At 35.8% G+C, this 16,910-nt stretch overlaps 2 protein-coding genes across 51 annotated transcripts in view; one reads left to right on the top strand and one right to left on the bottom strand.

Moving 5' to 3' along the window:
• Positions 1 to 16,910, bottom strand: part of UBE3A (ubiquitin protein ligase E3A) — a 101,568-nt gene that overhangs the window by 5,190 nt on the left and 79,468 nt on the right. For all 50 annotated transcript variants that reach the window (XM_063794454.1, XM_016927785.4, XM_016927786.4 and 47 more), the window contains 4 exons: positions 14,206 to 14,411; positions 13,407 to 13,571; positions 12,161 to 12,316; positions 11,986 to 12,059 (listed from right to left, as the gene is read on the bottom strand). In XM_063794454.1, coding sequence (XP_063650524.1) covers positions 11,986 to 12,059; positions 12,161 to 12,316; positions 13,407 to 13,571; positions 14,206 to 14,411 — 601 coding nt within the window. The remainder of the gene's footprint in view (positions 1 to 11,985; positions 12,060 to 12,160; positions 12,317 to 13,406; positions 13,572 to 14,205; positions 14,412 to 16,910) is intronic.
• Positions 1 to 16,910, top strand: part of LOC129137185 (uncharacterized) — a 188,035-nt gene that overhangs the window by 109,206 nt on the left and 61,919 nt on the right. The window lies entirely within an intron of this gene.

Here is a 16,910-nt window from a genome sequence, read left to right as displayed (position 1 = left end):
ATGCGTCTCTATTCCTATAAGTGTTATGTGTGTTACATTAACATTTTGAATTAAACAAGAATGCATATATTTAGAAAGCTGAAGAAAACACGAAGAAGCTTCCAGGTTTCCAGATAAAAGTGGTGGCTGTATCGATCACATCCTACTCACATCTCTAAAAATCTACCCGGATCAAAAAGGGGAGAAATAAAAAAAAAAACCTATGACTTAGGTCTAGAGTAAAACTAGGAGACAGAACAATAAACTCCAAATGCCAAAGAAGTGGGGAAATGAGCAGGGTCCAGCAGGAGCTACATCGAAGAGTGGCTTGTGCGGAATCATACTGATTAGGGATCACCCAAGGCCAGACCCCACCCCCTCCACCACCTGCCCCTCAACAGAGCACTACTGAGGGTAGGTTAGAGCACTGGCAACACATGGTTAAAGGAAAGACTACAGAAAAGTACTTGGGTCCAGCAATGGCAGGCTCAGGAAGGCACCATGCACGAAAGGAAGGGGGGTACCTTCAAAAGCAGAAGTGTCCCTTAAGCAGCTGTAAAGGGGTGGAAGCAGCTAATGAAAAAGAGTCTTCATTAAGCTACATGGAGCTGAAAAATCAGAAAGTGGTGATTCTGCCCTTACTAAAGCAACAGAAGAGGGATCCCTTCAACCAAGACCCCTAAAGCCACACAAATTCCTCCCTGCTCCACCATGAGGTCTAGTAATAACAGGTCCAGAAAAAAGTAACATCTATTATAGAAACATAAACAAGAAGTACAGAATTCGGAAGTCTAAATAAAGTTATTATGGGAAGAGTCTGGCGAATGAGAAGCAAAACTTTCCGGTAGACAAAAGTAGACCAGAAAAATTCAGTCATAAACAACGGGAAACTAGTAACACCACATTCCAACACAAAAGGAGAATGCAGCAGACAAGACAGACCACCAGTGATGAGAAATACAAATTCAGAAAGAAATGAGCACATCTTAAATACAAATAAGAATACTAAAAAATACTGAAGAAATATGCAAGGTAACTTTGGAAATAAAGGCTAATTTTATTATAAGGTGACCAAAGAAGCAGCAGTATGACTAAAATTTCTACTGAGGACAGACTCTAGAAAATTAAAAAACAAAGAAAATGAATAAAATAAACATAACTAAAGAAATGCATATCAAAGCATAATAACGAAAAAGATTAATAGCTAACTACACAAACATAAAAGCTTTCATTTGGCAAAAAAATCCTATAAGCAAGGTTAAAAGACAAATGACAAACTGGGAAAAAATATTTGCAAATTTACCAGCGTTAAAGGACTAATCTCCTTAACATATAAAGTTTCTAAAAATGAAGAAAACGACCAGCTGAGCAGCAAAATGAGCAAAAGACTATATAAAACTATAAACAGCTCTTAAGTACAAGAAAAAATGTCCATTATCATTCATAACTGAGGTAAGCTCAAAAATTGTAACTATAGTAAAATACCATTTCTCAATTGGCAAATAAGTAAACATCCACATTTAACAACACATTCTGTTTGGAAAGTTTTAAGAAAAGAGATACTGTTGTAAACTGCTGGTGGGAATGCAAAATGTTATTTTTCTGTGAAGGAAGATTTGGCAGTATCTAGCAAAATTACACATGCATCTACCATTTGATGCAACAATCCCACTTCTAACAATTTATCTTAATGATACCTTACATATGTACGGAATAATGCATGAACATTAAGAGGATTCACTGTAACATTAGTACTAACAGCAAAAGGTTAAAAATAACCTCGATGCCCATAAATATTGATAAGCTATGCTGCATCCACACAAAGGAGCAGTATTCAGTCATACAAAACAAAATGGAAAACACCTCTGCAATAATGTGGGATGATTCTCAGGATACACTAGGAAGATTATTTTCCTAGTTCTGTCCTCTGATAAGGCCTACAAGCAGTAACGTTCAAAAGCAAAGGCCATACTTTGCATCTAAAATCTGACTTCTAAATGCCATTCTCCAACAATTTATTGGAAAAATAACTTATTCCAGGCCTGAGAATGAATGTTCGAGATTAGTTAGAAATCTCAAAATCTAATAGGGTCATTTTAAAAGCACACGAAAGCTAAGCAATTTGAATATCATTTAGAGTAATGACTGTGAAACGTATTAAATACAAAAACATTCATTAGTTCATAATATTCAAAAAGGCAGCAAAAACCAACCAAAAAACAAAATTAAATTGTCACTATTAAAATTATTACATTAACTCCTTACTCTAAAAACCTTAAATCTATTTTATCATGCCTTTTCTGTAGAACTGTTTTTCAAGGTAATCAAATGGCACCCAATGATGAGAAAAAAGAATGCCAGGTATATATGTAGGACAAGCAGATGGAAATTTTTTTTCCCCAAACAGCCATTTTGCAATCCCCAATGAGATAACAGATTAAGGTAATGATACTGATAAATACGAAAATCAGGTGAAGGGCAGGTAGCAGGTTCTGGAAAGATGATGATGGCAACGACATAGTTATTATTATTATTATTTTTTGTTTTATTCCCTCCCAACCTCCCCTACAAAAAGAGCAAACTGAATGAGAAAACCAAAGACCCAGAGACATTATCTACAACAAAACCATGAACCATTGCATATAATTGGACAGAAACAAAGCTCTGACAACTACAAGACTGGTTAGTAAGGAAGCAGACGCAAGGTAACTGACTGGGTATCTGACAGCCCTGAGAACACTGCCAACCCACTGGAAAGCACAGGCCAATCTGAAAACAGGGCTTAAAGTTTTAAAAAGTTCTACAGGATCTAATTTGCAGATGATTACAAAGGGATCATGATGTAGTAAGCTCTGGGCCCTTAAAACTACCGAATACCAAACCCCCACCAGAAACAAACCTTGTACCGAGGAAAAACTTCTGGGAATAACTTCCAAATGGACCAGGTCAGTAATAAAAACCAAAAAAAGTTCAAATATATGTGTGGGGTAGAGGAGTAAAGAAGGCAGTTTCAGAAAGCACAAGGGCATATTTTTGACCATTTTACAAAAACACAGACTTCTCCTCGTCCCTAAAAAGCGAAAAAAGTTATCCTGGTCCATCTCTCCCTCGTCCAAGTATGAGAAACTCATTTCACACACACACACACACACACACACACACACACACACACACACACACACACACACAAATAAATAACCAACAGAACAGAGTGAAACAGTGTAATTATTAGAGAAAAAGTATTTGCATATACATGAGAATGGTGTCCCTACAGAAAATCAAAGTACATGAAACAATATGCAAATAAAACATGAAAACTGTAAACAAATTTCAAACTGAGCTAAAAAGAATTTAAAAAATAACAAATCATTAGAAATGGGAAATTTCTGAATGAGGGTAACTGAAAAAAAGGAAGACATGACACAACTAAGGAGTAATTAGAAATGCAAGGAAAAAAATCACATCAAATACAAAGAAACTAAAACTAAACTAGAAGAAACATAAAGGTGAATAAAACAGAACAATAATACCAGAACCTGAAGGCAGAAGAAAAATCTTAAAATCAAAAAGAAACAAACCCATGCTTGAGACTCTCCTTGCTGGTCCAGAGCCACAGTGCTGCTGTGTACTGGCAGGAGGAATTCTGCTATAATTGGTCCTGGCAGTGTTCACCTTTCCTGCAAGTGTTCCACAGCCCAGGGACACAATGTGGTCAGGAGCACTGTCAGGAACACCAGCAAGGGGGAGCCTGCCACAACAGGCACAAGGCTCAGGAAGCACTCTCCAGCCCACGAAAATCTAGTGGGGGTCCTCTTCCCTCACCCAAACACACTCTGCGCAGCTCAGCCTGGAGAAGGCCCCTCAAGCAGCACTACTAGGAACCAGTGCGAGCCCCAGTGGACTGAGATAAAAGCAACAAACCAAAACAGCACCATAAAGCCTCTGAAAAATGGTCACTGGAACCACAGCTCACAAATATATGCTAGTACCTACATGCTATACCTTAACAGGTTACTACTGAAGTTAAAATTTTTAAAAAGTACAGAGTCTCCTGATATAATAACTAAAATGTCCGAGACACAATCCAAAAATTATCTGTCATACCAAGAACCAGGAAAATTACATGAAGGAAAGAAAACGCCAACACTGGGATGAGTAAGATGCTGAAATTATCTGACAAGGATCTTAATGCTGCCATCAGAGAAATGATTTGACAAGCAATTACAAGTTCTACTGTTTCAAAAACGAAACAATAGAAAATCTCAGCAAAGAAACAGAAGTTACAAGGAAAAAAAAGCAAATGGAAATTATAGACCTAAAAAATACAATAGGAGAAAAATAATCATTAGATGGGCTCAACAGTAGAGTGAAGATGACAAAGGACAGAAATCTGAACAAAAGAGAGAAAATAGACTGAAAAATGAACCATGCCTCAGGTCCATGTGGAACAGTAACAAATGACTCAACATTTGTATCATTAGAGGCCTAGAATGGAGAAAAGAGTGACACTGAAAGAACACCTGAAGAAATAATGGTTGACAATTTTCCATGTTTGGCAAAAGACACAAACTTACAGCTTCAAGAAGCTGAGCGAACCCCAAATAGCACAAATAAAACTATTCGTTGGGAATAAAGGGAAAATAAAGTCATCTTCAGAAAGAGAAAAACAAAAAGAATTTCTCACTAGCAGAACTGCCTTTGAAGACTGGCTAATGGAAGTAATAAAAGATGGAATCTTGGAAAAAATAATGGAAATAGCAGAAACATGGGTACATACAACAGAGCATCACTCCCTTGATAAGTTCTATAAGTCATATTGGATAACTGATACAAAAACTGTAATAGCATTAATCCTCAAAACAATACTATTTAAAAGTGGGGAAAGAGACCCAACTGAAATTAAGGTTTCCATATCTCATTCCATGTAATGGTATTGATGGCAGTGAATGGTGGTAAGTCACATTATCTATAATGTGATACCCACAATGACCGTGAAAACAACTATAAAAAACACATAGAAGGCCAGGCATGGTGGCTCATGCCTGTAATTCCAGCACTTTGGGAGGCTGAGGTGGACAGATCACAAGGTCAAGAGTTCGAGACCAGCCTGGCCAATATGGTGAAACCTCATCTCTAATAAAAATACAAAAATTAGCCAGGTGTGGTGGCATGTGCCTGTAGTCCCAGCTACCCAGGAGGCTGAGGCAGGAGGATTGCTTGAACCTGGGAGGCTGATGTTGCAGTGAGCTGAGATTGTGCCACTGCACTCCAGCCTGGGCAACAGAGCGAGACTGCGTCTCGAAACAAAAACAAACAAACAAACAAAACAAAACCCAAACACCAAATAAATCAAGGGTCTTAAAAATCTTAAAAAACGTTCAAGTAATCATGGAAGGCAATAAATAAATAACCATAAACAGAAGACAGAAACAGAAAACAAATAATAAAATGGCAGACCTCTCCCTAACATATCAATAATTACCTTAAATATAAATGGTCTAAATAAAAAAATTAAAAGGCAGAGACTAACAGTTTTTATTAAAATGACAACTATATGCTGTTTACAAGAGATTCGTTTCAAATTCAGCAACACAGGATGAAAGTAAAATGATAGTAAAAGACAGATCATGCAAACATTAATTAAAAAAAAAAACAGAAATGGTTACACTCATATCAGATTCAGAGCAAAGAAAATTGCAAAAGAGAAAAAACTTATATAATGATAAAGGACCAATCACCAAGACATAGTAATTCTAAATGGGTATGAACCAAATGATAAAGCCTCAAAATAAATGAAACAAAACCTGATAAACAGATAAATCTCAGAAGCAGACCTGTATAAATATTCTCAAGTGATTTTTAACATATGTATGTGAAAAAAACAATTCAATGAAGGAAGAACATACCTAGAAAATACATAAGGAACCCTTAAAACTCAACAGTAAAAAACCAAATGGACTCTTGGTTTTTAATCCCAGAGAAATACAAACTTTTTGTTTACAAGTAACATCACAGTTAATGGTAAATATTATAGTCTCTCTCAATAAAATGAGGAATAAAGTAAGAATACCTTCTACCAAAGGTTCTAGCCAGTGCAATAGAGGAACAGTAATAAATCACATAAACATTGGAAAGAAAGAAACCTGTCTTGATTTGTAGATGACATAGCTGTTTACTAGAAAACCCTATGAAATCTACTAAATAACTACTAGAATAAGTCAATTTAGAAAGGTTATAGGATACAAGATCAATATATAAAAATCGATTTTATTTCAAGATAGTAATAAACAAGTGAAAAGCAGTATTTAAAAAATACCACTAATAGCATTAGAAACATATTTTAAATTTATTCCTAACCAAAGAGTACATGATTTCAACATTAAAAACTATAAAACAGTGCTGAGATAAACTAACAAACATCTAAATAAATGGAGAGACGTACGGTGTTCAAGGATTGGAAGAATATATTGTTAAAATGTGAATTCTCTCCAAATTGACTTACCCCAGTCAAAGCAACCCAAATCAAAATCTCTGCAGGCTTTGCCCTTTTGTTTGTAAAAATTAACTGATTCTAATATTTATATGCAAATAAAAGTCAAAGCAACCTAATGAAAAAGTTGTGGGACTCACAGCATCTGATTTGAAGCTGCAGTAACCATAACAGTGTCATTTTGGCAAAAGGATAAAACAAATTAATAGAACAGAATGGAGAATCCAGAAACACGGCTCACACACAGATTGATTTTCAACAAAGGTGCAAAGGCAATTCAATGGGGAAGGAAAAGTCTCTTTAACAAATGGTACTGGAACAAATAAATAAAACTATTTAGAAAATGAATGACATCCACTGTCTAACAGCATCACAAAATTTTATTGGTGGTGGATCACAGATTTACACATAAAAGTTAAACCTATATTACACAATTAGAAGAAAACATAAGAAGATATTTGTGGCTTTGGGCTAGGCAAAGATATAAAAGGACATAAAAAACCATAAAAGAAAAAATAAATTAGACCTCAAAAAATGAATAATTTCTGCTCACCAGAAGACACTTAAGAAAATGAAAACTTGGAGAAAATAATCATAAACTACTTATCAGAAATGGGCCTTTTATATAGAATATACAGTATTCCCCACTTACCCATGGGGAATACGTTCCAAGACCTCCAGTGATGTCTGAAATTGCAAATAGTACTGAACCCTGTATATACTATGCATGATTTATTTTTCCTTCTTCACAATTTCATAGATACAATACTCATTTTTATCATAGATTTTAGCAACCTCAACATATGATTTTTAAATTCTTTCCTTAAAGGAAGCACTTTCCAGCTTCTCTTTGGCATATATATTCGAATTTCCAACATCACTGCTCTTGTGCTTTAGGGCCATTATTAAGTAAAATAAGGGTTACTTGAACACAAGCATGTGATACTGCAACAGTCGATCTGATAACCAGTAGACTAAAAGTGGTGGGTAGTCTAGACAACAACGATATAGTGGAAAAAGGGATAATTCATGCCCTGGGTGGAAAGGTGGGAGATTTCACCATGTTACTCAGAATAGCATGTAATTTAAAACTTAAGAGTTGTTGGCTGGGTGCAGTGGCTCACGCCTGTAATCCCAGCACTTTGGAAGGCTGAAGTGGAAGAATTGCTAGAGTCCAGGGGTTTGAAACCAGCCTGGGCAACATAGTGAGACCCTGTTTCTACAAAAAATAACCAACTAAAAATTAGCTGCACACCTGTAGTACCAGCTACTCAGAGGGCTGACGTAAGAAGATTGCATGAGCCCAGATACTCAGAGGGCTGAGGTAAGAAGATTGCATGAGCCCAGATACTCAGAGGGCTGAGGTAAGAAGATTGCATGAGCCCAGGAGTTTCAGTTTATAACAATCTGTAGTCATGCTACTGCACTCCAGCCTGGATGATAGAGACTTTGTCTCTTTAAAAAAAAAAAAAACCAACGAACCAACCAACCAACTCTCCCTGCCCTGCACCCGCCAACACACACATACATCAAAAACCCTGAATTATTCATGGAATTTTCTACTTAATAAATATTTTTGGACCACTGCTGACCAAAGATAACTGAAACCAAAAAAAAGCAAAACTAAGGATAAGGCATACTGCTATATTTTAAGAAAATATCTATAGTCAATAGAAATACAAAAATCCAATATTAAAAATGAGGAAAAGACACTTTTAGTTAAATATGCACCTACTATATGCTTTGGAAACTCCACTCCTACATGTTTGCCCAGGAGAAATAAAACATTTCCACAATAAGACTATACAGCTTTATTCACAATAGTTCCAAACTGGAAACAATCCAACTGTCCACCAACAGGTAAAAAAAAAACACACTTTGCATATTCATATAATGCAACACTACTCTATAATTTTTTAAAAGGCACTATAAATCAATGCAATAACATGGATGAATCTAAAGAGTCTTCATGCAGTACAAGTACATAAGATTCTATTCATAAGAAATTCTAGAGCAGACAAAAGTAAGCTACAGTGACAGTAATTAGGACAGTTATTGTCTGTTCTAATGGGGGATGGAGATTCACTGGAAGGGAAAACATGGGAACTCTGTGCTAATGGACATAGTCTACACCTTGACTGAAATATGGTTACATAAATGTAATTTTTAAAAACTAACCCAATTAAGCCCTGGGTATTTCACTGTATTCAAATTTTACCCCACACAACATCGACACCACCATTATTACCACCACATTGATAACATTCAGAGAGCAGTTAGGGAATCACATTATTTTGAAAATTAGTAAGTAATGGGAAAGAATTAAGCATTATCGTATATGATATGTACATATTTATATACATGTATACAGATCCTATATGTGGATCTGTAATTTAGGGTAGTCATAGAGTTGATGAGAAAGAGTTTTTCTTAAGAAGTATTACAGGTAATAAAGGAAGGAGGAATAAAGAATTCGAGTATCACAATTTTGCAACCCTCAATGAATTAGCAGATCTAGGCAATCAGAATCCATGATAAAAATTACTAGAAAAGACAGAAAGCGAGTGAGACTTTTAAGTTATTCCTACAAACCAACATCTATGAAGTATTTGGGAAGGAAATAAACTCTGAATCTGTTTTTCGTTTTTTTGAGATGGAATCTCACTCTGTTGCCCAGGCTGGAGTGCAGTGGCACGATCTAGGCTCACTGCAACCTCCGCCTCCCAGGTTCAAGCGAGTCTCCTGCCTCAGCCTCCCGAGGAGCTGGGATTACAGCTGCCTGCCACCAAACCCAGCTAATTTTTGTATTTTTAGTAGAGACGGGGTTTCCCCCATGTTGGCCAGGCTGGTCTCAAACTCCTGGCTTCCGGTGATCTGCCCGCCTTGGGCGTTTTTGCATGTATTTTTCAGGTGCTGAAAAAGCTCTCCCTGATTTCATTTCTTGTTGACTGCTTAGAGACATCTTTCCAAATGTCCTTCCTTGTCACTTTTTCAAAGTTAGGGGCAGGGATTGCATGTTTTTTTGATTGGTAATTTTTGTTTCAAAGGTTTGATTCAGATTCAGAGTTGATTTTGCTAGGTATGGTGGCTCACGCCTGTAATCCCAGCACTTTGGGAGGCCGAGGCGGGCGGATCACCAGAGGTCAGGAGTTTGAGACCAGCCTGGCCAACATGGCAAAACCCTTATCTCTACTAAAAATACAAACATTAGCCAGGTGTAGTGGTGTGCACCTGTAACCCCAGCTACTCAGGAGGCTGAGGCAGGAGAATCACTTGAACCCAGGAAGCGGAGGTTGCAGTGAACTGAGACTGCGCCACTGCACTCCAGCCTCAGTGACAGAGCAAGACTCTGTTTAAACAAACAAACAAAAAATTAACAAAATCTTATTTCTAGTGGTTTACATATTAATGATGCTGGCAACTTTTAGTTGAAATGTATTAAACAGCCTCGCAGTTTTTATTTTTATGAATTCTGCATACAATAAATAAATACCAACCAAAATATCTATACAGGCATACCCCAGAGATACTGCCGGTTCAGTTTCAGACCATGGCAAATAAAGTGATTATGGCAGTAAAGTGAGTCACACAAATTTTTTTGTTTCCTAGTGCTTATAAAAGTTACGTTTACATTATACTGTAGTCAAGTGTGTAACAGCATTGTCTAAAAATAAGTACATTATCTTAATTTAAAATCATTGCTAAAAATGCTAATGAAGTGAGCACATTTTGTTGGAAAAATGGTGCTGGTAGACCTGCTTGATGCAGGGTTGCCACCAAAAAAACTCAGTATCTGCAAAGTGCAATAAAGTGAGATATGCCTGTAATGTCTTTTTTCTCTTCTGTTATTACAAGCACTACTTTAAGTCTTCAACTACCGAATACTTGTAGACTATTTAATGAATTAATATTTTCATCATATTTATATTGAGAAAATTAAGAAGCTGAATTTAGTTAGAAAAGGTTTAGAATATCATCAACTCTTGAGGATGAGTTGGAAGCTACTTTATCTGTCATTTTTCACATAACACTAGTTTGCCCTTCAAATCATACATTTAAAAATGATCTTAAGATACATACCAAGTAGGGATTATGTTGTTATAAAAAGCTAGAAGTAAAATTAAGACTTTAATTTCAAAGATAATTTCTCTATAAAGAATAGCACAAGATACGTTCAACTATTCTCAGAGATGCATCAAGATATGACTTTTTTTCCTACTAAAAATTATATCTATGATCAATCATATTACAGAGATATTGCTGTTATACTCCTTGTGACTGATGAGGGGGGTTTTTCCTATCACCATGTTATCCCAACCCTTTAATGAATCACCTTTGAAACTCTGAACAGGTAGCAGCACAGAGGTTGCTAAGAGTAAATACATTCACCACTGCTGCCAGAAATGACCAACAGTGCACCAAAAAGAAGAAATACTGGTGAATTCCCACATACCACGACGAACAACCTTATAAAATAACAGAACAAATGAATATAAAGTAACATACAGCCATCCCTTGGTATACGTGACAGGGATTGGTTCCAGGACCACGTGTGTATACCAAAATCCATGCACGCTCAAGTTCTGCAGTTGGCCCTGCGAAACTGGCATGTATGAAAGTCAGCCCTCTGTATATGCAGGTTCTGAGTCCCACCAATACTGAATCTGCTCTTAGTTGAGAAAAAAAATCTGCATGTCAGAGGGCCCATGAAGTTCACAGCTGTGTTGTTCAAGGGTCAACTGTAATATAAAAATAACATTTATTGCTAGATAGAGTTGATATTCATTCTAGTGTTTATATACTTGAGTCTTAGAGCAATAGCCTTTGGAGACAACTTCCAGGAAGGTACCTGTTTGCATGCCTTCTCACTGCAATCCATCAGCAGCTGCCACTTGAACCAGTCTTAGCAGGGGATGGGGAAGCCTATGTCTTTCAGAATTGGATGATGTAGTACACAGAAGTAGACAGTAGAGTAGTAAGGGCATTTGCTTAAAAGCAGATAGAACTGGGAACCTCTACATCTTTCTGTGAGAATTCAGGGCTTAGTTTTTTAAGGTGTAAAATGGAAATACTAGTATGTATCTGGACATATTATCTTAAGAATTAAATAAAAGACTACCGTTTCACTCAAAAAGTGCTTGATCCTGGGAAGCCATGTAACAGTTCACAAATGCAGAGTTCAAAAGAAAGGAAAAATTGCAGATGTGGTAGCCTTATTTTAATTATCTTCTAACCAGCAGTAAGCATACTCTAACCAGTGAGGAATACTAGATAATCCATACCCCAAATGCAGGAGATCACATGAGACTTATATATAACAACACTTCATTCATGAAATAAATCACAAGATTAGCTCTGAAAAATGGTGATTATATTACAAATACAAATCTAAGTATATAGATGACAATTTGTGAGTTTGCTTGTTTGGGAATTAGTACCTAGAGATAAAGGTCTGAAGCAAAATCACACACCCCTTTGGTGAATCAAATCTTCCTTTGAAGAACTAAGTACCTCACCTAATCAGAACAGAGTCCCTGGTATAGCCACCGTCATATTCTGTAGTTTCTTCTAGTGCTTGGAAATCTAGATTCTGCAAATTCAAGAAAATATGTCTTAGTTATCTGCTATACTACTGTATCATTACAAACAATAAATCGATACATGACTTTTTGCAGACACCTGCTTTCTTACCCGGCTTCCACATATAAGCAATTCAATTTCTTCTGGTCTGAATAAGTACTTTAAGGGAGATTCATTGGTCACCATATGAAAACCTCTCCGAAAAGCCTTGAACTGTTTTTCTACTGATTTATTGAGAATGTAGTCAGAATAAAGATTGACAAATTCCTGTAGAAAACATTAATCACAAGAACTTCTTATAATATGCTATGCAAACAAAACACAAGTAATTGGGCTGCATAGCTTTTTAATTTTTCCAAGAAAAAAAATTCAAGAATATTCTTAAAAATTCAATTTTACACCTACTTCTTAACAATTTCACAATTCTCTGTTATAGCCAATATTAAGCTATGAAAAGGCCATATACACAAAACTGTCATACATATAAATGTCAATTTCGATAATGTATTAAACAGAACTGAATATAAATGCTGGAGACGCAGAAAATTCTTTAGGTTCTCTCAACTAGGTATGCAAACAGACACATTTAAACCATGTATCCATCTATTTATAAATGCCAACCGTTTTAAGAGAGTACAATGTATTTGATTTAAGCAAACCAGGAAGTCCCAAGTTTTCTACCATAGAATATTTGGTAAGCTGCCTACTGTATCCAGTTCAGCAAAAATGTGGAAGTACTGACTGACACATAAACTACTGTATCAAATCATAAAAGGAAAATGTGCTTTGTACCCTTAGTGTGTATAATATTTAATCAAAAAATTATATCAATATAAACATGTTTCTTAAAGGTATACTATATATTTGTCATAATTTTTTGCTTGTTATGTTCTGGGTTATTCCCATTCCCGATGAACACATTTTAGTCAATAGAAACCCAAATCTGACGTAAAGAATACTTTTCAGAAATGTATTTTTATCACAAACAGGATATACATGTGTAAATTAAATGTAATTTTTATTTGTTCTGTGATAAAGACCTTAATCATGAGGTTCCTGCTTACAGCTTAATACAAGAAACACCCTGCTTCTTGCTTTATACTACAACCACACTTAGCTATTAACTATCTCCTGCTTCATGTCCTCTTTCTCTAAAAGGGGCTTTAGTGCCCAACTGTGTGCTTTCATACCAACTTATATCCAAGATTTAGAAAAGTGGACTCTAGCATTTACATAAACTTAGTTACTTGGTTTTTTTTTGTACAGACTATATTAGATACTTCTTTAAAAATTATAAGCATACATGCTTTGAAATTGTTAATGAAGAGACAAAATGTGACATAAAAACATTTATTACCTTCCTGTTTTCATTTGTAATTGGAATTTTATCACCATTTTCCTTTAGATCATACATCATTGGGTTACCAAAAAGATCTGTCTGTGATATCTGGAAAGTGATCATCATGTCATCTTCCACATTCCCTTCATACTCCAATAAATCTTTTAAACTCTGATATAGAACCTAGCAACCAGAAATGGTAAATTGAGGCCACCATAGAACTACAAAATACAACAAATAATTTATATCACTCTTCCTAGAAGACAACAAAAATCTTATCAATAAAAATTGTAAAAAGTGTGGACAGTATCCCTCCAGTCCCCCAAATAGTTTCCAACCTATAAAAGAAAGATTGTCAGTCACTGTGATGTCCCATTCTCTGCTGAGAAACCCCATACCACCAATTTAGCAATAGATTTCACACTGTGCTCTATGAGAAATTCTGTGGTGTCTCAAGGTGGGGGTGGGGGTGGTAGGAGCAGGCACACTCGTTGTAACTACCAAGACCCTTAGCCAGGGCTACTCTGATTTTTACCTATCTCTTAAGATTTCACTAAAACACAAACAAAATGTTTAGAAACACTTCTCTATGCAATCAATCTTACAAAAGCTTCGTGCTGACAGCAATATATAAAAATGTCCCCCTTTGAGTTTTTAAGTGTTTCTGGTACTTCGGTCAGATTAAAACATTTTTATCTTATTGATAAGAGTATCAACAAAGATTCTAAACAAAAACTTAAAAATTTTGATATAAATTAAATTTTTGCATTTAAATAAAATCTAAGAGACTGAATTTAAAAAATGACAAAGAACTTACTGGGTGAGAGTCTCCCAAGTCACGAAAAGTTCCTTTTTTCCCCATTAGCTTCCTGTAGACAACCATGGGAAAATGTACATCCAGTATACAGTTATTGTAAATAGCCAGACCCAGTACTATGCCAATCAGAGTAAACTGACCCTCAGTTTCAAAAGAAGATGGATTAAACCAAAACAATTTTGTAGATTCATCGTATGTGAACATACCTATAAGAAATGATTTTTAAAAATACATTACTTTTGTATTTTATTAAGGACTGATGAATAATACAAATATAAACTTAAAATAATTATGCATATAAAACATTTAAAATATATGTAATTAGGCATGCAACATTGATTTCTATTATATTAGCACTTGAGAAAACAATGTCCACATATATCTGCTATAAATTGGGGTGAATGGTGATATGTAATTTTATGAAGCCAAAGGAACAAAGTAGTAAGTAATTTGGTGGCATCGGGTAGAAAAATACGTTAATTAAATTCAAGCTTTCTAATTTTCTACTAACACATAAGAAAAGTTATATTCATGTTTTATCCACCCATAGCTGAAAAATAAACAAAAAAAACAAAAAATGGCTACATTTCGAAAGTGTTTCATTTATAAAAATATAATTACTTATATCTGTACCACACGTACTATTTTTGAAAACAATTTTTCATTTTTTTCCTTGAGATGGAGTCTCGCTCTGTTACCCAGGGTGGACTGGAGTGGCACGATAGCTCACGGCAACCTCCGCCTCCTGGGTTCAATTCTCCTGCCTCAGCCTCCTGAGTAGCTAGGACTACAGGTGTGCACCACCACGCCAGCTAATTTTTGTATTTTTAGTAGAGAAGGGGTTTCACCATGTTTGCCAGGATGGTCTCAATCTCTTGACCTCGTGATCTGCCAGCCTCAGCCTCCCAAAGTGCTGGGATTACAGGCGTGAGCCACCATGCCTGGCCTAAAAAACAATTTTTAATCACAGTAAGGAAAGGTTCGTTTTTTCAAAATTAGACAATGGTGCCATGAAATTTTTCTAGCATTTTCCTAATAAAATCAGATGATCTGAAATACATAAACCTGGATAAATCTGATGAACTTAGATAAACAAAGCTATTCAATACACATGTTAATTATGGGCCAATACGTAAAAGAAAAGTAGTTTCATAGTCTTTCAATTTCACATGGTCTTCACTATGCAAGCCCCAATCATGGAGGCTTTTTTGTTTTTTTTTTGTTTGTTTGTTTGTTTGTTTTTTGAGACGGAGTCTCGCTCTGTCGCCCAGGCTGGAGTGCAGCAGCACTCGGCTTAGTGCAAGCTCTGCCTCCTGGGTTCATGCCATTCTCTGGCCTCAGCCTCCGGAGTAGTTGGGACTACAGGCGCCTGCGTGGAGGCCTTTTTTATATCACTCATTGGAAAATTGGGGCCCGGTGTGGTAGTTCACACCTGTAATCCCAGCACTTTGGGGAGGCTGAGGCAGGCAGATCACTTGAGCTCAGGAGTTCAAGACCAGCCTGGGCAAGATGGAGAAACCCCATCTCTACAAAAACACAAAAAATAAGCTGGGTGTGGTAGCATGTGCCTATAGTCTCAGCTACTTGAGAGGTTGATGCATGGGGATGGTTTGAGTCTTCAGCCTGGGAGGTGGAGGTTGCAGTGAGCCGAGACAGAACCACTACACTCCAGCCTGGGCCTCAGAGCCAGATCCTGCCTCCCTCCACCAAAAAATAAAAGATTAAAAAAAAGGAAAACTGGAATCTTTGGAATGAGTACTACTAAAAATTGATTTCTTCCCTTTTAAATGACTAAGGAAAAAAATTTTAATTGAATTTAAATCATTTTACTACGTTTAGTTGCTACTGTGAAACAATGAAAACATCTTAAGAATTAAGTCTGAAAAAAATCTGTAATTTCCAATAGAAAAGTAGAGCTTAGAAATTAGAAATCAAATTATACAGTATATAAGTATTTTAACCTGTTTATAAGAATTTTAAAATCTTTGAAAATGTCATTGTCACTTTAAGTTTAAAAACAAGGAGCTTTAACATGTTTCCTTGATCACTAGGAGTATGAATTAAGCTTAGGACATTTTCTGAATGCAAAATGGTTTGAAAATTAAACAATTCATATTTGAGTTTCATGGTTTCTATCTAAACATTTTTTTTACAGGCCAAGTTACAACATCCATGGAAATGCTTTTAGTTATAAGTATGGTATTAACAGGATCAAGAACAGCTGACAAATAATTACAATTAATAAATTTGTTCAAGCTGACAATGGTGTGTCTAAAAAATTAATAAATTTAATAAAATGTCACAAATGCCCTTCCTTGGAACCAAGAGCAATAAGCTATAAGTTAATCAGAATATAACTCTGAAGTTCCATTTTAGGCACATTTTCTCATGTTCCAGGGAGAAAAGCACCATAACCTCCTGGTAAAATATTCCTTTTTGATACTTCTACTGCCATCACTTCAGTTATCTTACTGGAACTGCTTAATCTATGTTTTTTCTTACAAGTATTTCTGCATATAATGCAAGTATGCTTTATAGCTAAGGTTTAACATTTCTAGATATATCAAAAGCTAGAGCTAAGGTTTACCAAATTTAAGAACTTTATGAAGTTTATAATTTTCTATCTCAAAAAGGGCGTCGTCTTATGTATCTCTGATTTACTTAGAACAAACTACATACAAATGGCATAGCTTTTTAGTTATTAA

This window comes from Pan troglodytes, chromosome 16 (assembly GCF_028858775.2).
Source record: "Pan troglodytes isolate AG18354 chromosome 16, NHGRI_mPanTro3-v2.0_pri, whole genome shotgun sequence".
Classification (NCBI taxonomy): domain Eukaryota; kingdom Metazoa; phylum Chordata; class Mammalia; order Primates; family Hominidae; genus Pan; species Pan troglodytes.
This window is presented reverse-complemented; position numbering and strand designations above follow the sequence as displayed.